This window comes from Pelecanus crispus, chromosome 2 (assembly GCF_030463565.1).
Source record: "Pelecanus crispus isolate bPelCri1 chromosome 2, bPelCri1.pri, whole genome shotgun sequence".
Classification (NCBI taxonomy): Eukaryota; Metazoa; Chordata; class Aves; order Pelecaniformes; family Pelecanidae; genus Pelecanus; species Pelecanus crispus.
Genome location: NC_134644.1, coordinates 95,577,046 through 95,602,435, shown reverse-complemented (window position 1 = coordinate 95,602,435; position 25,390 = coordinate 95,577,046). Strand labels below are relative to the sequence as shown.

General features: G+C 38.7%; 1 protein-coding gene across 1 annotated transcript in view; it reads left to right on the top strand.

Annotated features, from left to right (window-relative positions):
* The window catches only part of ADCY2 (adenylate cyclase 2), a 241,385-nt gene that overhangs the window by 207,766 nt on the left and 8,229 nt on the right, over nucleotides 1-25,390 (top strand). Inside the window, exons 17-21 of the mRNA XM_075705183.1 lie at nucleotides 2,616-2,735; nucleotides 8,836-9,020; nucleotides 10,551-10,635; nucleotides 16,592-16,750; nucleotides 24,484-24,630. Coding sequence (XP_075561298.1) covers nucleotides 2,616-2,735; nucleotides 8,836-9,020; nucleotides 10,551-10,635; nucleotides 16,592-16,750; nucleotides 24,484-24,630 — 696 coding nt within the window. The remainder of the gene's footprint in view (nucleotides 1-2,615; nucleotides 2,736-8,835; nucleotides 9,021-10,550; nucleotides 10,636-16,591; nucleotides 16,751-24,483; nucleotides 24,631-25,390) is intronic.

The window sequence follows — 25,390 nt, the reverse complement described above, 5'->3', positions numbered from 1 at the left end:
GTCACCCCTCTGGCATCACACCTCTGCCTCAGCCAGCGAGAGCAGCCTCTCTGCCAGATACTGTGAGCTGCCTGCTCCGCAACTGGGTGGGCGACAGTGCGGGCTGTGACAAGCAGGGACCCACACCTCAGGTTTGTCTGCACGCGTGAACTTGTGGGGTGCTTTCTCACTAGCACGTGCATTAACAATTTGTAGGGAGTTGCACAGGGGTACATAAAGCTAGAGCACCCACATCTCTTTACGGGAGGGGTGTCCAAGTAGGGTAACTCACACTCCCAGAAGAGGGAGTGTGTGCATTTAACCCACATGTCCTGTGAGAAGGGGCAGATGTGTGTATAACTCTGTGTGTGCGCATGATTAGAGCTCTTTGGGATCAGTTATAGAAGGGTGTTTCAAAATCTGTAGGTGTTTATTAACATTTTGTAGGGTCTGGTTTTGCGGTTTATCTGTTGTATTACTGATACTGATCCTGAATGTATAGTTCACTGATTGTGCGTTAATTACGTGTAGTTGCACATAAACAGTCAGAGAAGCATGTTAGTGAAGGATGACAACCTGAAATTACAACTGTACAAACAAAGGTGAGTGCCAACTTCTTATAAAGAAGTCCTGGTAGCAGGTGGCGGTGTTGATTGTCTTCGCAAGTCTGCAACCGGTCCTGGTTCTGTTGAAGGGGTGTTACAGAGATAATGGTTTCAAACTCTTCTCAGCAGTGACATAAAACATATCAAGGGGGACTGACCATGGGCAGTGGCTTAGGAGGTTGGATAGTCTTTAAAATGAAAAAAAACCAGTCACTGTGCATGTAGTACAGTGCTGGGACATGTTGCCAAGGGGGATTGTGGGGTCTCCATCCTTGGAAGTTTTCAAGACTTGGCTATACAGATCTGTAGCTGACCAGATCTAGTGTTAGTTAGTAAATCAATAAACCATTTCGATCCACATTTGGTTACTCTGAGTGAAGTTGAGCAGTTTTTCTCTGGGGCAGTAGGTAAAGACAGGGATGGGGAAAGAATTTAGAGGTGGGTTACAAACTGGCTACCTGGAGAGAACAATGGGTGAGAGGGAGGCAACCTGTGGAGCTCTGCAGTGGTCAACCTGGTGTGGATTTTCATATACAGTGTACAAGAGGGACTGTGAAATTTGCTAATGAAATTAAGCGGACAGGCAATGTCTGTGAGGGCAAGCTTGGGATTTTAGAAAGGAAGGAGTCAGCTGAGGATTTGAGTAAAAGAACTAGGATGAAATTTAGTAGTACAGAGCACAAGATTATGGTTGGTCCGACAGACCAGTGACAAGAAATTCTGATACAAGTTGGAAGCTCATCAGATGGAGATGCAGTGAGTTCAGGATTTTAATTAATTATGTGGGTTTAATGACAACTCAGCTGAATCACAATAGCCATCCATATGACTGCTCTTACCTCATGGTAATTATAAACCACATTTACCTAAGTGAGTCCCAATGAAGGAAAACTACCTCACATTTGCTGAGCATGATGTTAGTGACTGGGATTATGTCAATGTGCAGCAATGTGTTAAGCTGCTGTAATGTCATGATCTGTCTGAGCCCAACTTCTGAGACGTACGGTGAGCTATTAAGGTTTTGTAGCTGTGAGCAAAGGAGCTGTCATTCAGGGATGTATGAAAACATATTTTCTGCAGAATTAGTATTAATGCTATTGCACGACTCACTGGTAAAATCTGGGAAGTGTGTTTGCAGTTTTGATCACCCAGAAGGTTGAATTGAAAGAGGTATGTACAGAGGGAGACTACTAGAATGATCAGGGGAGTGAAGAGCTTGTTTTCTGGGAAGAAACTAGAAAAACATAGACTGCTAAGCATAGTGAAGGCTGAGATGGCATTAAATATTAGCAACGTAAATACTAGGGAGAGAAAGGAGCTATCTCAAAGCAAAAGGATGATATTAGCTCAAGAAGAAAAAAAAAAACCATGGGAACTGGCCATGAGTAGTGGTTAAACTTAGAAACAGTTTAAGTGGTGAAATTCAAAGCAGTGGAGTTAATGTAGTCAGATCTAACTCATTAAGAAAGCACTGGATCAGTACGTCAAAGGGTACTGTATGATGGTGGTTACCTGTGACATCAACTGGCTGAATTTTAAGACCCAGGAGATACTGGTTCCACTCTCTTATTTCAATAACATTAGTACCAATATTATCATCATTGTTATTATGAGAAGGATTACATCTGTGTAAATCAACTTCAGTAAAGACTTCTTTTTCTTTCTTTAATTCTTCCTGTGTTTAAATAGGAGGTTCAGTTGAGGTAAACCCAGGAATTACTCATATTGAATTTATTTCATCATTGTCTCTCATGCATGTGAGATTCTGATATATGAAAGTAATATAAGAGAGAGCCTTTTGTCTTTTATTCAAATGGGAAGTGTCAGATGGAGGTTAACAAAGTTGTTTCTGTCTGAGCATGCAGAAACAAGTAATCAAGTGATGTCATTTTCCCTTTTCTATTTCAATTTGCAGTGAAATACCAAAGTTAAATGATTAGTGGCAAGGCTTTCTCCACTTCTCTATTTCTCTTCTCTATTTTGACCTTAAACAGCTGACAAGCTAATGAATTATATGTTGCTTTTCTCTAGTTTTTCCTGGATAATGCTGTGAAAGCTTTTCCCTCAGTTCTTAATTCATCAAATGCGAGTTTTCCTAATTTGAGTAATCAGACACGGTGGTGTATAGAAAACAACTGTTTTTTCCTACCGGTAAGTTAATTTTATGTTTCTTTGTTTGTTTACAACTATTACACTAAATTGACTGTTGCTGGATCTGCTTGAAGTTAAACACCCACCAGTTTTTGAGACTACAGCAAAAGCTTGATTTTTTTCAGTCACCTGCAACTGCATTTGAAGGAAGTGGGAAGTTAAAGGAGGTTAGTACTTCTGAAAATAGAAATCTTAGTGAATGTCAGATTAAAAAGCAGGAAACAGTCTGATAGCTAAGAAGCATAGCTCACCCATGCCAACAAATGGGCATTATGAGATATCAGGAGGACACACAGCAACTGCAAAACAGACTGTGACTGAAAGCTCCACATCGCTGTCAGTGAGAAAACCAGGTCGGTCTGCAGTCGGGTTTCATAAGGACCAGTGGCAGACCTGAAAATATTCACCACTTTCATCATTCACCTATCAGTAAATGTGAAATCTGTGATCGTCACACTTCTGTCATTGCATATTTGATTAAGAGGTGGAGTGAGGGGGGGAAATACAACACTCGTGTACCACTATATAAACCATTTAAAAGATCTGAACTGATTTGAAGATGTCTTAGCATGAACAAAAGCACAGCATCACATGCAAGAAGAGGGGGAAGGACATTCCTGCAAAAAGTGCAAAGATCTGTGTCCCAGAGAGCAATGATTCTTAGAGGGATAACAGAAGACCTGCAATTGAACATAACAAGGTGTATATTGTGCCAAAATAGGTCAATAGTCTTTGGATTAATAAGCAGGAGGCATCAAGAAAAGAGAGATTATTTTATCTCTATGCAGAACTGATGAGACCAGTACCAGAATGGTGTGTGCTGATTTCCACACAATATGTTTTACATGAAACAGCTGTTCACTATGTCAAGCTAAACAACCCTAGGCACACACAAAAGCAAGGTGTTAATTATGTATATAACTCTCCCAGAAAAAAACAGTTGCAGTAACTGCACTTACGAACTTTCAGCATCTCGCTGATAAAGCGACAGCAGAGCATAAGTTTCTGTTTCGCATTTTCAAATTTAGCTAATTAAATACCACCAGGTATGGATAGGTGCCTACGTCTTCTTTTGGCCCTGACATCAAGTTATCCTTGTTGTCAAAGAAATGATGCAGTCCTTCTTCCAGCCTCTGCATACGTTCACACTCACAAGCACGTAGAAATAAATTGTTCCAATGCTTATTTGTATTTCTTTTCTTTTTTAGTTAGCAGGTTTTCGAGTCATCTTTTTTTTATATTACTTGTTATAGTTTTGAACATCTTGAAAGCTATTTTGTTTTCTTTTTTACCAGTAAGTTCTCCAACAAGCATCTGAAGGATACAGTTTTCATAAATTATACTTATTATTAAGATTCAATCTGCTGTTCTTAAAAAAAATCTTTGTGGGTCTTTTTCCTTTGTTTTCCCATATATAACTAAGATGTTTGTCAGCTATTCACATGATTGGCACATTTCTAACAATCATTGGTTTATAGATTTTAAACTATTAAAATGCATTCTTTCATCAAAGAAACTTTGTCTTTGATAAATTGGCACAAAAATTATGTTAAAATGTCACTTCTGATAATAATAAATGAAAAGGTTAGGTTGGCTAAAGTTTTTAAACACTTCTTCCCTCACTTTTTTTAGTAAACAGCTCTCAAATGCACATCATTTTCATCCTCAGGCACTGCATAATTTCTAGCTTGAAAAAGCTACAAATTCCTTTTGAGTTACTGTCATGGTTTAACCCCAGCCAGCAACTAAGCACCACACAGCTGCTCACTCACTCCCCTCCAGTGGGATGGGGGAGAGAATCAGAAGTAAAAATAGAGTAAAAGAAAACTCATGGGTTGAGATAAAGGCAGTTTAATAGGTAAAGCAAAAGCCGTGCACACAAGCAAAGCAAAACAAGGAATTCATTCGCTCCTTCCCATCAGCAGGCAGGGGTTTAGCCATCTCCAGGAAAGCAGGGCTCCATCATGCGTAATCGTTACTTGGGAAGACAAACACCATCACTCCGAATATCCCCCCCCTTCCTTCTTCTTCCCCCAGCTTTATATGCTGAACATCACATTGTATGGTATGGAATATCCTTTTGGTCAGGTGGGGTCAGCTGTCCCGGCTGTGTCCCCTCCCAACTTCTTGTGCACTTCTACTCACTGGTGGGGTCGGGGTGAGAAGCAGAAAAGGCCTTGACTCTGTGTAAGCACAGCTCAGCAGTAACTAAAACATCCCTGTGTTATCAACACACTTTCCAGCACAAATCCAAAACATAGCCCCATACTAGCTACTGTGAAGAAATGTAACTCTATCCCAGCCAAAACCACCACAGTTACTACTTTTGATTTTATTTTTAATAAAAATCTGGAAATAAAATTATTCTCTCTTTACTGTATGGGATACTGAATACTTAAGTGACAAATGTTTGTTTCCTTAAATTAGAAATTCAGTCTTTTGAATCTGTGTGTTAGCCTTAAGCTTTATTCATACAGATAAACTTCCTGTGATTGATGATAGTGGACCTGACAGATCTATTGACTATGTCATCCAAAATGAGTGAATAAGAGATTTTTGAATTATTTCACCCCCAATAGAATTTTGTTCACTTTGAAGCAAACTAATTGATTCTTCCCCTCCTTCACCCCCCAAAATAACTTTTCTAAGTTGTATTGCTAGCTTTCTTGCTCTTTTTAAAGTCTTAGGAAAGATTACACAGTAAGTTTTAGGGACTTTACTTGTGTTTAGTTATTGTTTAGTTTTGCTATGATGCTTCTGTAATTTCCATATAATAGAAGTTAGGCCTTGGAGATTTTAAGTCATGCATATCTCTTCCTGTGATAAAATACAGTGTGGTATCAGTGCTGCCACCTCCACATGTTACATAAATAAAAGTCATAATGCTGACTTCTAAAAGATGTAGTTTTGGAATACACTTTATTTGACTAGGGGATTCCAAAATTACTTTCTTCTCAAGCTTTTCTCCAAAGACATATTGGAGTAGAATCCCTTTTTACTTTAGTAAAGATCTTTATAACAACAGAACTCTAGGTCTTAAATTTTAAGAGAAGAGACCAAATGCACTGGGCTGGAGATAAGATCCTAAGGATGTAGTGTGCCAGGGCAAGGCACTGGGCCCATGATGCCAGTAAGAAAGGCACTCAGACTCTGTAAGGTATTGATTAAAATACCATTTATTGGAGCTGGCACAGGAAGAAAAAAGAGGGCAGGTGGTGTTACATTCCTTCAGATACTGGGAACTCTGAATCATGCAGCATCAGATGGCCCTCCAGTCAGGGACGGCATGTCATGCAGATCCCATCTGTGGAGAGGTTACCCAGAGTTTTCCTCTTTTGAGCTCTTACAGGATTTTCTTAAAAGGAAACATTTCTACTCATCATTTCTGCTGTCAGACAAAAACAATGTCCATGAGAACTTGCTGCTGCACTGTAGGTAAAGTTGAGGTCATACAGGTGGCATAACCACCGCTACCAAGTGGGAGCTGCCTGCAGGCTCCTTGGTAGCAATAAGCTGGCTGAGCTGGCTGAGGTTATCCCATGGCCAAGGGATTTTTTCCTAGCTGGGCATTAATTCCTCTGTAGGAATGTTCATGTTCATTTGATGAACTGAGAGCAGATCGCTAGGCCCAGGAAACACGTTGCCATTTGTCTGACAGCTTGCAATTTTTGTGCTTTGACAAAGACCAGAGCCCTCATGCCCTACATTTGACAGTAATTCCACCAGTCCTGATCTTCTGTATGGCTGCTTTGACTGTCCCTTCACTAAATTGTTACTGTTTTCCAGTGTCTTGCCTGCTTTGTAGATGCATGCATCCTTCTGAGAAGCTAGCTAGAATGCCAGTTACCTTTATTCCTCTGCAGTGTATCTTTTGAAGCATTTTGTCTTACAGTTCCTCCTCTGATATTTTTTCAAGCCTTTTTGCATTAGTCTGAAAAGCTGAAAGGGCTAGAGAAGGATTCAAACTACAATACTTTAAGCATCATAGTAAAATTTGCCAATTCTTTTATTAAAAGGGTGAAATTTCAGTTCCTTTGACAGGAATTGAAAAAATCATTTGCAATGTTGAGCACTCAGAAACAATAGCCTTGAATATTTGTAAGATACAGTTGGAAAAGGTTTATTTAAGGTGGCATTTTCAAAAAAAAGCTTCATAACCTGGTGTGGCTGCTGCAGTGTATCTTTTGAAGCATTTTGTCTTGCAGTTCCTCCTCTGATATTTTTTCAAGCCTTTTTGCATTAGCCTGAAAAGCTGAAAGGGTTAGAGAAGGATTCAAACTACAATACTTTAAGCATCATAGTAAAATTTGCCAATTCTGTTATTAAAAGGGTGAAATTTCAGTTCCTTTGACAGGAATTGAAAAAATCATTTGCAATGTTGAGCACTCAGAAACAATAGCCTTGAATATTTGTAAGATACAGTTGGAAAAGGTTTATTTAAGGTGGCATTTTCAAAAAAAAGCTTCATAACCTGGTGTGGCTGCTCAAGCAGAGTTGCCTACAGACTCATTTCCAGATCTGCTGGTTGCTTATTGGAATCTTGCATTGCAATACACAGTATTGGAGTCTGCATTCTTAAACGTGGCTGTGCCACTCTTCTCTAATCCATCCACCCTTGTTTGAAATCTTGGCTGAAATTTTCAATCTAGTTTATATATTCCTATGGAATACTAACAGAGACTGTCTATTCCACTTGGAAGTTTCTTGGTCTTTGTCAAACTGCATCCACTTGTGGATTCAAGACTGCCTTTTGTTTGCTTGTTTCTTTTTGGAAAACTAATTTCACAAGTAGAATGCTTTGCAGAATAAAAAATGGATGCCACTACTTTTACGTAACACTGAATTTGGAGTGTGACCTCCTGTGAAATGCAGCCATCAGAGAAGTTTTATTTTTGGTGATTCAGAATGGCAGGTCTTTCTATTTCTTATTTCAAGCAGATCTGCAAGCAAATTACAGTAGCAGTAGAGATTCAGATGGCAGATCAATTCTGTCTGATGGGTGCTGTGAAAATTATTCTTCTTAGTGATCCTCCAAAATTAGTATGCAGTGATTCAGGTTCTGTCAAAAGTACTGCCACCAACAAGTCAACAGTAGCCTGAAAATAGCATATCTAGAAATAGAATGCTTTGTAGTTTCAGAAAAGATAACTTCCTTACAAGGTGCAGGACTGTAATTTTCAGGAAGCGTCTTTGGCAAAGGTGCTGTATGTTAAGGACTAAGATAATGATTCTAGTGAGAATGTATTATTCCTGTTTTAGCATTAATTTTGACACCCTAATCCATTTCCAGAAATTATCCAGAGAAAATATTTTTATAGGAATTTAACTTCAACCATACATATTTTTGTTGATATATATGACATAGGAAAGAAAAAGCTTTTTTTAACAATTGAATGTGTTCTTATGTAGTCATAACTCAAGAGGATTGGACAGAAGGGGCTTTTTAATATTTATATTATGCATAGGCCATGTTAATTTTATATTCTTCATATCTTAGCTTTATTTCTAGGGTTTGTAAAATTGCATATCTATGAGGTTCATAACAACTGTGTATTGCATCAATTTATAAATACTGCAAATATAGGCAATGAAATTGTTCATTTCAGATCTTTAGATATTTTACCTTGACCCTTATGCTATTAATACATACAGGGTAGTTACTGAACTCAAGAATGAGTGAAAACTGTACAGTGGCACAGTAATAAATCTCTTGTCAGTCTGCTGGCAGTAGGCTCTTGTATTAAACTTCAACACCAGCAGCGGTGTCCCACAAATAGGCACTCGTCACCACTGTGGATGAGTAAATCAAAAGTGACAAAGGGTGAAAATTAGGGAGCATAAATTAGGAGCATAACCTGGGTTCTACTGAGGTTTGGATGAATTGGAGCCTAGTAAGAAAAAGGGTCTGTTTTATGAAATACCAACATCTGGTTGTTACTGACTGTGTGTGAACCATAATGTCCCAGGTTGTGATAGATTCCATGCTTAAGTGGTCAGTCAATAATTTGTTTTTTAAACTAGCCCGAGCATTTTATTATGTATGATTTCCTACTCAAGAGCCAAATTCTAAGTATTTTCCATTTGATTTTTTCTTTGCCAGTATTTTATATACAGCTGCATATTAGGGCTCATTTCCTGTTCTGTTTTCCTGAGGATAAATTATGAGTTGAAAATGGTGATAATGTTGATTGCATTGGTGGGCTACAATGTTATCCTTCTGCACACTCATGGGCCCATGCTGGATGACTACAGCAAATTTATGTATGCAATGGCACCTCTTAGAAGGTAGGTGGATAAATCCAGTCCTTCTGAAATTGATAGAAATTAAATACTATCTATGGCAGTTCTTATGTCATGGAGTAGATTTTTTTTCTGTGTGTTTGTCTATATAATGTACAAGTCACAATTTAAAATCATTGTCATGCTGCAGTTAATATATGATTTAATGTCACCCTCTGAGCATTAGACTATAATAAACAAGTCTGGGCAAGGTGTTTAAATCACATACTATAGGAAATAGGGTATGGTTTAATTTGCATTTTTGTAATAAAGGACATTAGGAAGAAGTCATCATTAAAGTTGTTAAAGCCTAAGGCTAAACATAACTAAGGCTGTTAAAGCATGTTTGCTGCAAGCCAAAGAAAAGCAGCTTCCTCAGAGCTAGTACATTGTCTTAAAACTTTACAATTACAGTCTTAGCTATTGAAAAAAATTAGTAGACCGACAGTTTGGATTTTTTTTGCTGCGCTTGCAAATTTGTGTGTTAAATTTTCAGTGAGACTGCTGAAACCTTTGTTATAGGTGATAATATGTAAGACCAAAATTATTACTCTACTTCCGAGTATTGCTGTGTAGAGTAATTTTTGGACACATGTAATTTCTACTTCATTTTCAAAAAAAAGAGGTGATTCTCTTCTGTGCAGGCTGAGTGTGCTGTGCATATGCCACAACAGAAAAACTGAATATTCAGCGTAGAGTTTCAGTATCCTTTTTCCTGTGCTGTAAACTGGTCGAGATCTTTAGGACACAGAGACAACCATGGAAAAGGATCTGAATTTTAAAAAAAGTGCGTTTTCTTTGCTCTTAAATCTAAAGATTAAATAAACAAACCCAGGTCTTTATGTTTCCATAGCATTAGTGGAAAGGGTATCTCTCTGATGGCATGGAGAACCATGTGACAGGTTAGATTTAGCACGTGCTTCTGGCAACCTTGATTTTGCCAGTCAAGCTGTGTGTCTGTTGGTATTTTCCTTCCTAAATCTCTCACCAAGGTTCTTCTTTCAGCAGCATCAGCAGGAGAGTGCTAGTGCAAACTGTTTCCCATTACCTCTAGTGTCTTTTCCCAAAGCAGTTTTTAATAAACTCTGTACAAGATCTAGTTTGTGCCTCCTGTAATTCTGAGGTGAAAAGGCATCTTGGGAGTTAGGTGCTTTAGCTTCTGTTTCTTCACATTCATTGGATACAGTCAAGCTTTCCATTATGGAAGTAGTGTTATTACATAAAAAAAATTCTTTTTAATCTGCCTGTATAGAATAAGCACCAAATGTTCTCCATTTGTAAGCAAACAAGGATATTATTTTTACTAAATCCTCATTACTGGACTTCAAAATGTAGGCACATTTGCACAGAACATAGTAGAAGTCATTAAAGCTACATAATGGAAATAATATTTCATCAAATAATAAAGCATATCATACTTAAATGATCTTAGTTTACATACCAGAAAGTAGTATAAATTGTGGTCTTATTCTTGGGCTAAAGTAATTTTGTATTAACTTTTGAGCAGCTTGCTTTACTTATGTTTTTATTTTATAGGCCAGGAATACTGAAAGACCTGAAGACAATGGGCTCAATTTCTTTGTTTATATTCTTCGTCACATTACTGGTTTTGGGTAGACAGGTAAGATGCACTCTTCATCTGCATCAGTGGACACGATGCCAGCCTCCACATGCAGTGTCTCACCTTCTCAAACATTTGTTAGATTTTCTGACAAACACCTTTACTCCATTCTGCCCCACACCCTTGCAAAGGAGTGTCAGAAGCATCTGAAAAGCCATTTTCTTTATTACTTCCCAATATGCTCTTAAAACTCACCAATAACTGTCATTGAGACTGTAGACATTATGCTGATAGTGTGCTGTGACTATTGCTTGTCATGCTGACCAATATTGTCTCATAGATTCCTAGTGTGCTCCCATCTGTCTGCATCCATCTGCTGTCTCCCTAGTTGCTTAATTACAAGCTATTTTCTTCACAGTTATTACCATTTGATGCAGACACAGAAACAATGTAGCATGCACACAGAAGTGCACCACATGCTGAGGCCACAGTGGCACTGAAACTATGACCCAACAGGAAACTACTCTTTTTGTTACTGAGTTGTGCTTTTTCAGCACAAACGTGATGTCAATGGTCTTGCCCTCTACAAAGTTGAGGGCAGGTGCAAGGCCGATTCTGTCTCTAAGTCCTCAGTTCTGTCCATGATCCATGGCTAAAAGCTGCAGTTCCAGCCCACAGTGCACAAGGCAGGGCTCTGAGATGGAAGGGGCAGTCCATGTGAGATCTCATGAACAGCCTGTATCCCCACAGCCTGCAGCCTTGGGAAGGATCTTATCCCATACTGTCTTTAAATCACTCATTTACATTACAATTCCCTGAAACATAATGACTGTCATTTAAATTGACAAGCAGGCCCTGCAGGTACTAGACAAAAAATTCTTATCTGGCAGCTTCTCTAGTATTTGCTGTAGTGGGGAACATCCTTCTTGAGTTAGAAATAACATTCTTCATCTGCCTTGCTGCCAGCACTGTATTAGAGTTTGCTCATTTGATGACAGTAACAGAGAATGGGGTGGAGCAAAGCTACTTCCACTCGGAAAGAGGGATAAATACTTCCGCACACCAGTTGAGAACCTTTAGTCCCTGTCAACCAAGGTTTCAGAGGGAGGTGGTGGGTGCAACACCAAGAAAAAAAAGAGAGAATGTATGTCATCTTCAGTGGGCAAGGAGAGTATTTCTTTGTGCGTTCAGTTACATCAACAAGAAAGTTTGGTTTGCATACAACAACAGTATGTGTGTTGTTCCCTGTCACACGAACTGAAAAAATGATCCTGTAATGGAAAAAGTCTTTGTTTTCAGAGCTGTAGGTCCAGGATCTTTGTCGTGATACCACTTGTTTGTAGCTCTTCAGTCTGTTGCCTTTGATTTTTCTGCTAATTTATTCTCCCTTAAAGAAGAAGGAGAAGAAAAACTCTGTGTTTTCAAACACTCTCAAGCAACGTCTAAATGATAACTAGAAGATGTTATGAACTAATTTTAATACACATCTGGCATAAGACCTGCCATTTTAAGTTACTGTTAGTGATACTGACTGGTAGCAAATGCTGGGGAAAAGAATAGGGGAGGAAGTGAACCTGCGTAGAGTGACCCTTCTAGGGACATATGCTTCCCACCTTCTGCCAGTTGGCATTTCTGTGGCAACGTTTAATAGCTATTGGTTGCTCTGCTTTCTGTTACACTGTCTGATCCCTTTTTAAACCATTTTGTCTTCCTGGTCTTCCCAACATTGTCTGATAATGAATTTCACAATTTGATAAAAAGTCATATGAAAGTGTCCATCTTCTCATTTGTTTTTAAACTTTCTGCTTGCTACTTTCATTGAATGGCACTTGCAGAACGCTGTCGAGCCATCTTGACATCACAGGCAAAGTAAAATTCTTCCTTACTCTTCTTCCACAAAGGGTAATATACAAGTAATTTCTCTGTTTGCTGTTGCATTTTTCTACTTTGCAGATAATAACATGTCTCTTGTCTTAATATCTGATTATTTTAACAATGCCACAGATAATAGCCACTGATGAAAAGGGTGGTCTTTCCATTTCCCTTAAGCTGGCATTGGTGCTTCTCTGTCCCCAGAATGAGTAACCAGAAAGTTAATCTAAAAAAAAATTGAATGCTTTCCTACAAGCCTAACTCTGTGAACCTGCTCAGCACTGGTCAGAGTGCCTGTCCTGATGCGAAAGCAGGAGGGGGAATGTGTGTCTCTGGTTGATTGGGGATGAAGAGAGGGAGAGCTAGTGTATCATTACGTGTTATATGAGCCAACTTAATTCTCAGGTTCAACTAATAATTTTAGCTGCGCAACCAGCATCCCTACTGAAAGAAGTAGGCCTACCCTCAGCTACTCATTGTTATCCTTGTATCTCATTTGTACTGGCACAGCTGCCTGTGGAGCTGTATAGTGGCCCAAAATAGGGAAATGATCTGGCTTAAAAATTAACCCAGGAAAAAGGGTTGGTTTTCAGCCAGATCTATTTCCTGATCTGGTTTTATGGTGTGGCTGCAGCAACGCTTGTGCCAAAAGAATGAGCATAGGATGGGGTGAGCAGCCAGAAGTGAGGTGGAGAAAGTAGACCTGCTTTTTTTTGAGTGTCATGCCAGTGCAGGTTACAACCATTCCCTGGCACTGAGATCAAGTGACACATTTCATTCTGCATGCATGCCGTTATAGTTATTTGAAAATAGGCTGGCAGCGGGCAGATGATATGCTGAGAATGGCGACTCTTGCATCCTGCCCAGGCATTGCCCAGGAGAATGCAGGATGGTATGGGCTAGACTGTGTAAGCATTGTGCTCACATTTAAACACTATTGAGCATTACATCTCTCTTATGGCCTAGTTTGAATTACCAGTATTGACATAGCCTGTGAATTCTGTTCTTATCAGTACCTAAATTTACACATATCCCATTACTCTGTAGGCTAGGTGAATATTTTGGTTTTCCCATGACTGATTATATTGTGTTTAGCAACACTGAACTTCAGTGGCTGTTTTACTGCCCAGATGTTTATGGCAACTTCCCTCAGCCATGAAAACTGTTTATTTGTAGTCTCTTAGCCTCTGTTCTGGTTTTTAGTGAACTTTTATTCTGTGACAGGATCCTTCTCAGATAACGTAGTCTTTTCAAGAGCCTCTTCTGAAAAAACATAATGAAAGCTTATTTCAAACTTCAGTCCTATTCACATGCCCATTGACTTCTTTGTAACAGATGGAGGCGTGTTTGCAGAAGAAGTGTCAGCTCTTCCCCATTGTATCAGCTTTAGCTAATATATCTAAATGGCTCTTTTCCTTAGCATAGTTTTTTTCCTAAGTACCGTGCTCTGTTGTTCCCAGGGTCACCCCAGTTCTTTTCCACAGGTTTGCATTATATCCTACCATTTGTCAGTTGTCTGATACTGTAGCTGTTTTGAAAGATCAGGCTATCCACCACAAGTTTCAGACCAGCAGCTTTTCATTTTGGTTACTTTGGAGCTGGTGACTTCTTGTTGATCAACTTATTAATGTGTTCTAAGACATCTTCTGCTGACACTCTATGTTGAGACAGTTTCTCAGCCTTGCTGTCTGTAAGTAATGGCTGTGAGGTGGAATCTCCCTAGCTCCCTCACCTGAATGAAAACCCAGGTTTAAATTCTAGTGATCTTACCTGCTTTAGTGCTGCCTTTGCTGCCCCTTTGCTGAAGGCCATAGCATTTGTCTCCCCTGACTGTAGACACCTACAGCATAGGCTGTATGAGCTGCTTGTCTTGACTTTCTATGTGACATTCTTTCAGTGAGGAGAATTACTTCATTGACTCACTCAGGCAAATATTGAAAATAGACCCAGGTGAGTGTCCCACTAGAATTTAAAAATATAGATAAAGCCATCTCTGTGCAATCAATGAGACGTGAATCAGTTCTTGTTGCACTTAACTGCTTTTGCCCACAAAGTTACCACTGGTTTGAACCTCTGGGGTTGCATTGCATTGCCTTGCACAGATGCATGGTAGACTCTTGTCCTGGAGGAAGTCAATTGCTCTGTGGTGCCTAGAGGAACACAGTGTCCTTCGTGCTTCCCTGGGCATTCCGCTATGCTCACCCACTGTGAAGTACTGTCAAGTAAAGCAGCATAAGGTAAAGAAGGAAAATTTTGTATCTCAAGGATGTTGTGCCTGCAGATGTATAAGGACCATGCTGAGGTGCTTTCATTCTGATATGTTGAAAACATTCTGGAGATAACATGTAAAGTAGGAAACAGTCTTCGTTTTCATATAACTGCAAAGCTACAAAGATTGAAGAGGATCTTTAATGACATGTTTACTAAATTGGCTAGATCATACAAATAAACCTGTGATTTAAAGAAAGTTTTAATAAGGTAGAGCTTTTTTGTTTTTAGAACTCTGAATAGGCATTTTGAAATATGATACATTGACTTTTTTAATTTCAAAGCAAATTGTAGAATACATTCTGATTTCTGAGTTCTCTGCCATTTTTTGTGGCAGCCTAAATTTCATTCAATAAATAATAAAGTAGTTAATAAATGATCTGTTTAATTTTAGCTCTAAAAGAAGAAACATATCTTTTTGAAGACTTCAGCTTACCTAGCACCTTTTCTTTTCAATACAAAGTTGGTACAGAGTGTGGAGTACTAATTTCATTTTTATGCTAGGCATTCCGTTTACTTTTGTCAATTTATACAAATAATTTTGACATCCCAGGTTTTTATTGGATTTCCTCCTGCATGAATGCAGTTGGTGGCATTTCAATTTATCATCTATGTGGGGAACTTAGATGTATAAATATATAATATACATATTTAAAAGCTTGCTAAATCATTTTAATACCGTCTCATTTCAGCTTTCTACTCTGGCTTTGGCTGTGACCTCAACAAAATAGCTATGAATCATTTTGAGCTGTGACAGCCACTGTCCAATCAGAAGCACTACTCTCATTTTGATGTGAATGCTTACTGACTGCTAATAATACTCACTAGCATTTTTAGGTTTTTCTATAAGATTGTCATCATAATCGTGTTCTCCTGGTTAATGATGTAGTCTTTGCTGAGGCTGGCATGGTAGCATTGAACCATTGGACTACACTGAAATAGCCCTTGATTTATATCAGCTCAAATGAGATAGTCAGGCCAGTGGAGGCTTTACTGTAGAAATAATGCCATAGAATTTACGACAAAACATTGACAATATTGAGAAGAAGTAGAGAGAGCTCCACAAAAATGCATTTTTATTCATTTTTCAACATCTTTTTAATGAATTCCTATCTCCAAAAATACTGATATTCCAAGAATGTTATACATTCCCATGTAGTTCCAGTATTGTTATTGTTGGGGATGTTAAAAAACAATTATGAAAACTCTGGGACAAAAAGAAAAGAAGGATAAAGTATTATAGAAGGTAGTGTAAAAAACCCCCAAAACCAAACCACAACAAAACAAAAACCCCAACAAAACTAAAACTGGGTTGGTGCAACAGGGCCATTTTTGATAACCTGATAATGATTTGATAAACTGAAGGCATATTGTATCAATAGGCTGTTTTTTCTTGTACTGCCCACTTTTTACCAGGCTGATTGCATGACATAAGTTCAAGTTGGTAAAAGTTAGGGTCTTCCTGAAATGCCCATTACTGTAAGTGAAATTCTACACTTCAGATAAATAAGACATCATACTAAGTTACAAAACTGTAAATTGTTTCCATAACAGTGTTTGATTTCTGGAATGAATTTCTACTAAAGCCTGAGAGTAAATAAATAAATCTTCCACTGTTTAAGGCACCTTGCAGCTTTATTTTTTTCCTGAGACCTTTTATGGGCGTTTTTGTTGGGGGGGCCTTATGAGTTTGATGAAATATATGTCACATAGTGCGTGCTTGGGGTTTGATTTCTGTGGGATCTGGAATTGTACTTGAGTGGCCAAATAATAGCATCGTAAGGGTGGTGTACTGTGTTAATTTTGTCTCTTAAACCTGTACTCCAGCGGGACAAGATGCCTATTGTTTCTTTACCTCTGTGTCCTCTTGTAACAGAATGAATATTACTGTAGGTTAGACTTCCTGTGGAAGAACAAGTTCAAAAAAGAGCGGGAAGAGATTGAAACCATGGAGAACCTAAATCGGGTGCTTCTGGAGAATGTGCTTCCAGCCCACGTAGCTGAACACTTCTTGGCAAGAAACCTGAAGAATGAGGTCAGCCATCTCTGTATATCCTCTGCTCTGTATCCTGGAAATACCTCTTAATGCTGATTTGAACAGTAGGTCCATACAGTGAGATTATAGATTTAAAGTCACTTTCACTCCCCCTTACCTACCTGAAAGGCTTGCTTTACAGCACTGAATGCACCTTAGTACCTTGAAGTAAAAAATGTGAAATTACCTTAAGTGGCAATGCACTTTGTCTTCAAAGGAGGGGAAAAAAGAGTGAGGAGGAAGAAGGGGATGGTTGAATCAACATGGATTTAAATTTAAATCATATGCATTCAGATACTTTTTTAACTTGTGATCAGAGTGGAGCTGCATCCAGGTTTTGAATTTTCTTCTGGTGACTGGAGACCTTGCTTACTGGAGTGAAAATTAATCTTTTCCTGAAACAGCAGCTATGTTAATTCCGGAAAGAGGTTCTGAACACTGAATTGCCTGTTTACTCGCGGCTTATGGACCCAATCCAAGCACCAGAAAAGTCAACTAAAAGACCCCTGTTGACTTTGGTGGAAATCAGATCTGATCCTAATATTGCTTTACAGTTTTAATAAAGCAAAAAAGGATGGAAAAATAAAAGCATTTAGAGAGAGTAGCAGTTCTAGAGATCTTAAATGCAATAGTTTGGATTACTTGTGCATACCAAACAATTGTGCCAAAACTGACAAAAGAGGGGAGAGGGCAGCTTTAGGAATTCAGTTTTGATCTCCTGAGTCACAAAGGACAATGTCTCCCCTTTCACTGTGATTTGCATTAAGCAGTGCTAGTCAGTACTTGATATCAGTACTTTAGTCCTACCTGCAAATACTCATTTGGTAGCTAATGTCGAATGAAAACTGCTCTGGGGTTCCTTTGAATCCAGTGAAGACCTTGGCTGGAAGCCAGGTTGGCTCAGCTCCAGTTCTCAGTTCAGGCATTAAACACAGCAAACCATCAGGAGATTGCTTTCTCATTTATGTGCTATTCCATATCAGCTCCCCAGCAGAGCAACACCATCTGCTCACCTTTGTATTGGCAACTGGATTTATATTGTCACACCTCACGATTCTTAGGTTGGAATGAGCTTTAGTAAATTTAGTGAAGATCAGAAATTGTAATGTGCTGAGCTCCCCAATCTATCATGTCAGCCGAAGTAAAAATGATTTGGCATAATTTTAGTGGTATCCCTTTAAAAAAAAAAAAAAAATCTTGAGTTGTTTCTTGTTTTGTTTATCTTTAAACACAGTTTCCAAAGAGGGAAGAACCTTTCAAATCCCTGGGAATGTTCAGGAATATAAGCATCTGTCATGTCTTCAGATTTGTTTCAATGTCAGCAAGGATGTGTTGAGCCTTAAAGGACATTCTGTATGTGTGTATGTGTATACACATAAGAATATGTTAGGACAGATCAAGCCTTTGTTTTCGTTGTGTGGATATTTAAGTAAACAGATACTGAATTGAAATTAGTCTTAATTTTCCTTAGCTGCAAACATTCATGTTAATGTGATTTTATGTACATTCTTTTCTGTTTAAACCAGATTTTGAGGTGAAAATTAATTTAATGGATGAATAGTCTGTTTGAGAATACTACTTCACTTAGAATTTTACGCATGCAGCTGTATGGAGAAAAGGGAAGACAAAGTATGCCGCTGAAGAACAGGCAGCAGGAATGAAAGGGGAAAAAATGAGTGGATGAGTGCTAACTGGGAGTAGTGGGACTGTACTTTTAGATGACCAACAAAGGTCTTTTCATAACAGGACACACATTGACTAATGCTGATATGGTAAAAGCAAAGTTACTTCAGAGCAAACTGTAATAATGGTTTGTTTGCTTTACCAGAACCGCTGGAACTGGGTTTCTGCTTATAGTCTGCATGCTGGGTACCAAACAGGGTACTTTCCAGTTGAGAGAGAGAAAGATAGGAATACATACAAAATGAAAAGCAGGAAACGGTGCCAGGATTAAATATATCTGCACCTGGCTTGTGCAGCCTTTTCCTTTATGCTGTTAGCATCCAGATCCCCTATTAGTAAAGAGTGCTCAGGAGCTTTTGTGCTGCAAGCTAATTGGCAAGCACATTACTGAGCAAGAGGAATCCTGTTTCATAAGCTGCAGGATGGAGCCAGCACCTTACTTAGACCAGAAATTCTGCCCCAGAGAAGCTGACCACCATACCCTTCCAAGAGGTAAAATGGGACCAGTTTGCCTCCTCCATCCCAAGAAGGTCTCCAGGCACTGGAGAAGAAGAGGGGACAGAGAGGAGAGGCAACCAGCAGAAATTCAGACGTTATCAGAGGGAAAAAAAGAAAAAAAAAAAAAAAAAAGAAGGCATTGACTGCAGAAGACAGGATGATTTTTTTATTTTATTTTTGTTGAAAGAAGCAAAGCCATTCCTTTGTGGAATGGTGTTGCATTTAATTTTCTGATTAAACATTTTGGGGAGAACTGTTTCAAGAGAAGTCCTCATAGGAAAATTAAGACACCCAATTGCTACAGCCTTTATTATTATGAATGATCAAAATAAACTAGCTGGGAATGCCTCCTTAAAATTCTCTGACATTGGTTGTGACAGCCACAATTACTACTCCTCTGGTTATAAACTGCCATTTGTTGTTGTTCCCATGCTGGTCCTATGCTCTAGAGCGTTAGTGGGGATGGATATTGCCCCAGCATTAGAGGGGAAGGAAGAGAAATGGGACACTGTTGCTGAGCTGCAGCATATGACAAGTGTTCACATACAATGTGTTCATTTATTTTTGAGGTGGAGGGGAGGAAGGAGTGATAACTCTTGTTATAGAAAAAGAAGATTTGTCTCTGTAATTGTACCAGTCAGGCATGCAGCCCTTTCTTACAGGTTAGTTGTCCCTGTACTGAGTGGACAGCCAACAGCATAAAGCACACTGATCTTCCTGTGTCACAACAGCACTTTTATTTGAATGTCTGCTCCTGACTTTTGCTCAGTCATATTTCTCTTCCTAATGACTGTGCATTGTGCAGGTTCCCATGATTTATTCTGGGCAACACTTCTGCTTTCAGGGAAGACAGCAAAGGCACTTCCCAATAGCTAATTAGGGCTCCACGTTTAATGTCGGTAAGACAGACCTTTGTTTCAGTGGCAATCGTAGTAAGACAGGAGCTGCCACCCATCAGCACTCCAGTCAAGTGCAGGGCCCAGGCAGTATCCAGTATTAGATATTGCAGCAAAAATTCAAGGAACAGCTGAAGATTAATGTACTATTCACCCTTCTGCTTTTACCTGTAAATGTAAGGGCATATTTTGCTTCTGCAGATGCTTCTTATACACTTCCTAGTTTTGCATTTTTCTAGTATTAACGCAAGCGTTCAGGTTTTTAACCCTCTAAGCTCTTGTCCTTCATGTTGTTGAGTAGCAATGACATATACATTTATATATCTCCTATGTAAAATATTTTTCCTTATTCCACTTTTAAATGTTGTATTTATCTCCTGGTTCCTGTATTATGAGGTGGTAGAATGAATCCATCTTCTACAATCTCTGCTTCATATTATTCAGTAATATCACATGCCTGAAGCACTGCATAGTTTGTCTCCTTTTCCTTTAAGGGTTCAGTTGTAGCTCCTAACAGAGCTGTATTCTTATGACTTGAAGTTATATTCTCAAATAAACCTTTACATGGCATTAGTTTCCATGGACAATTTCAGATATGGTACTGTCCCAGTATCACCTCTGTGCCTAGATTTTGTCTGTTTCACAAACTTTGCAACCAGTATCTCATCAGTAGTGTAATTCTGGCACATTTTACATTCTCAGGATGCAAAATCAGCAGGATTCAATAAAGCAAATAAAACACCTGCTATCTAATGTTTATCTGGTAAATTTAAACAACTTTTTTTTACTAATTAACAGAATCCCTAGGACAATAGAATTGTGTATTAATTTTAACTTTACTATTATTTTGGCTGGATTTAACTTACTGGATTTTTGAAGCTGGTAGGAATATGAACAATTTTTTTTTTTTAAATATTTGATCACAGATGTATACAACTTGTTTATTTTGTCAGGTCAAGTTTCAAAAGTATGTGTAATTATCTGTGTTCTGAGTATTAATCATCTACATTCTGTTATAAATAGTCTTGTATCTCCCTCCAGTCTTTTATACAACACTGTGAATTTCCCCTTCTGTATTACCAAGACCCTGTATTTTTGATGCAGTCCTCTTTTAATAACCAGCACCATGTGTGTGGCCTGAATTCCTTTACCCAAAACGGAAATCAAGTTACAGGGAAGGTGACTTGAGGAAATAGAAGGAAAGCTGAGTTAACCACAGAATGTAATCTCTGTACCTATTCTGCTAACTTGCCTATGAAAAGCACTCAGCACATCAGATCTTAACTTTTTAGTATATTTATATGCAAATGTTACTGTAGCTTCAGTGTAGACATGTCTGAGGTAAGTTTGAAGTAGGTAGATGTGAAGCAAAATGCAGACTGCAAAAGCTAAACATTTGAGGAGTGAGACTGTTAATCTTCTTCTACGGCTCCACTTAACTAATTTCAAGCTAATTTGAGTATATCTGCACAGAGTCTCAGTGCATACATACTCAAGAGAGCTGCCAGTGTATGTCACTGCAGTATTAAAGAGTTGGACCTGGTTATAAGTGTGAGAGACTGGAGCAAAGAGGTGTCGTTTTGGGCCTGAGCTTCTGAGTTTCTTAGAGTCATCTTATACAGTTTTAGGCACTCCTCTTGAGTGCCTGCATTAGGAAAAATTACCTCTTTAGCCTTTTTTCCATAACTGACTGAGAGAGAGAAACACTGTCTGGGGTGATTTTGCCCATCTGGCCTTAAAATGACCTTCTAGATAGGCACATCTGCTGTACTAACAATATAGGACACATAGGATGACTGTGCTCTCAAATTAAATACTTCAGTCAGGTGCTTAACTTGCCTAAATTCAGTTGACATTGTCCAGCCAGAGGGTTTCCCCTGGTGTTTATGGAGAGGGATAAAATAGATGGCAGGAAAATATTATCACAACAATGGTTCTTTGTGAAAAACTCTCCTGGCAAGCAGCCAGCGGAGATCCAGAACTCATCTGAAGTTTAGTAGCGATCTCACAGTGACCTCATTGGCTTGGATGTTTTGTTTAGTTGCTTTTCATTTGCACAATCAGGTCACTTTAAAGTGATACTGATTTTGTATATATGGCTGGAAGCTGAATGTCAGGTACAGATTGGCAATTTCAACCGGCTCAGATTTAAGAATATAAATAATAATAGTGAATTGCAACATTATATTCCATCCCCACTGCACAGAGGCATGGTGGAGCTTCAGTGATCCTCTGGTTATGGAATCCTTAGAAAACAAAGGGGCAGAAAAATCTAGTAATAAATCACCTACCTCCTCCAGCTGCCCGCGTTCCTCCCTGTCCGCTATTATTTTCATGTTTGCCCAGAAACTTCCCTCAAACTTGTTCTGGGATGACGCGGTCAACAGTTTTCCCATAGTTCTGCTATTTTTCAGTTATACATCACCAACAGAGATTCACTGTGTTTGTACATATCTCTGTAGAGATGCAACACATTTTTTCAAAAAGAAATGTACTGCCAGTGCAACTGAAAAAAAAAGCTTTGATAAGGAAAAAGGGAAATAATATGTGATGCTTCTTGAAACCACAGAACAAATCCTATTCACCTTATTCACATGAGTATTGAAATCTTTGTTTTACTCAATGTCCTGGTTTCGGCTGGGATAGAGTTAATTTTCTTCCTAGTAGCAGGCATAGTGCTGTGGTTTGGATTTAGTAGGAGAAGAATGTTGATAACACACTGATGTTTTAGTTGTTGCTAAGTACTGCTTATGCTAGTCAAGGACTTTTCAGCTTCCCATGCTCTGCCAGGTACACAAGAAACTGGGAGGGGGCACAGCCAGAATAGTTGATCCAAACTGACCAAAGGGCTATTCCATACCATATGACGTCATGCCCAGTATATAAACTGGGGGGGGGGTTGGCTGGGGAGCAGCGATTGCTGCTCGGGAACTGTCTGGGTATCAGTCAGCGGGTGGTGAGCAATTGCATTGTGCATCACTTGCTTTGTATATTATTATTGTTATTATCATTATTATATTGTTATTATTAACATTACTATTTCACTTTATTTCAATTATTAAACTGTTCTCAACCCTGGAGTGTTTCTCACTCTTACTCCTCCAATTCTCTCCCCCATCCCATCGGGGTAGGGGGAGTGAGTGAGCGGCTGCGTGGTGCTTAGTTGCTGGCTGGGGCTAAACCACAACACTCAAATAATAACTTGAACAGAATTTGACTTTATAGTAGCTTACAGCATCTTTTATTGCTGTGGTTACTTTTGTGTACAGACATTAAATTTTTTTTAAAGTATTAGTTTAATAAGTATTCTTTCTTTCCTTTTTTTCAGGATGTGAATTTATCCTGAAAGAAAAGATATTCTAATGTGTAAGGGCAGTGGAGAGGAAGCTGAAGGTGGGGGGTGTTGGTCATTTTTAGCACCAGAGTCTTCCTGTGGAGCAGAGGTGCTCTCATTTCAGTGGTCACAGAAGGCGGTGAAGAATCTGACATAAATAAGTTTTAGTTCAGTGACTTCTTTCACTTTGCCTTAGCTCCTTCTTATGGAAAAGAAATGACAATTATTTTGTCCTATTAGGCATCTTGTCATTTTAGGTTAGGAACTATGAGGATTGTGTTGCATTATGCATTCGCAGTGCATTGGGTTTGTGATTTTGGGTCAGTTTTCTAGTTAATACAATAACACAAACTTAATAATAAATTAGAGATTATTTTGCAAAATATAGTTTCAGACATACAAGTCAGACCAAATTCTCTACATGAGAAGCCTCAGAAATGGGCCCTGTCTAATAAATTAGTGAACATTTTAGGTTCACAGGTGTTGTGGTTTAACCCTAGCCAGCACCTAAGCACCACGCAGCTTCTCACTCACTCCCCCTGCCGTGGTGGGATGGAGGAGAGAATTGGAAGAATAAGAGTGAGAAAACTCCTGGGTTGAGATAAGAACAGTTTAATAATTGAAATAAAGTAAAATAGTAGTAGTAATAATAATATAATAATAATAGTAATAATAATATATAAAGCAAGTGATGCACAATGCAATTGCTCACCACCTGCTGACCGATACCCAGACAGTTCCCGAGCAGCGATCTCTGCCCCCTGGCCAACTCCCCCCAGTTTATGTACTGAGCATGACGTCATATGGTATGGAATAGCTCTTTGGTCAGTTTGGATCAACTATTCTGGCTGTGCCCCCTCCCAGTTTCTTGTGTACCTGGCAGAGCATGGGAAGCTGAAAAGTCCTTGACTAGCATAAGCAGTACTTAGCAACAACTAAAAACATCAGTGTGTTATCAACATCCTTCTCATCCTAAATCCAAAACACAGCACTATGCCTGCTACTAGGAATAAAATTAACTCTACCCCAGTCAAAACTAGGACAACAGGGTTAATGTTCAGGAGGAAAAAAAGGTAACTTTAAATCACTAAAATATTTTCAGCTGTATATATTGAGTCTCTTCAACAAACAGGTTTATACACCATTTAAAACTAATAAATGCAATTAAATGCAAAAAAATACCCAACCACCATATTAAAGCATTCCAACCACTGCAACACCTCCCTTTTCAGAACCAAGACACTGCATATTAATAAGGAAACTTTTATTTAGAGCTGGGTATGACAGATTCTTTTTTCTCTATTCTGTTTTCTTTTGAACAGGATCTATATCATCAGTCATACGACTGCGTCTGTGTCATGTTTGCCTCTGTTCCAGATTTCAAGGAATTTTACACAGAATCTGATGTTAATAAGGAAGGCTTGGAATGTCTCAGGCTGCTAAATGAGATCATTGCTGACTTCGATGATGTATGTACTTCTAACAACAATCAACATATGGTTTCAATCGTAATAACCCAGGGTATGCAACAGTAAGCAAACATACTTGGAAGAGAGAGTGGAAGAGCTGTCAGAAAAGAACTTTTGTGTGCCTAGTCACATGGAAATTACTTACAGGGAGTATTAAAAGAAAGAGAGACTTATGTGGGATAAATCAGATACTGATCTGACATCATACTCCATTGCTTTTGATTTGCTATAATGAGAATTCTCTGTGTATATCTGATGGAGAAATTTTTGCCCTTTCCCTGCAGTTCATGAGGCAGTCATATTACATGCTGTATATTAACTACAGTTTCTAAATATTAGTGCCTAAAGTCAGGTACATAAATCAACGTCCTCTAAAAATGATACAGCTTTGTGTTATACCTGATCTGTGTTGCTCTCATTATACAGAGCATTGATCAGTTGATACATGAGTGACTTAAAGATTGTATAAGTTTTAATATTCCATTCTCTGAAGTTACAAGCAAGTACAGAGTATGACTATAGATGGATTGTGAAAAGGCAGCTGTAAAGGTCTCACCGAGAACAGTATTTGTCTTAGAGAAGATTATTAGCGATGAAGATAACAGAAAAAGGTGTTAAGATCATGTCATGCTCGGAGAGCATGGTCTGAATTCGTGGATCTGCAGCTATAGCAGGTATTTTAGCAGCAAACCCATTTGGAGAACATTGGAATGTTCAAAACAACCTGGGATATGAACTAAAATCCTTGGATTTTAGTCCC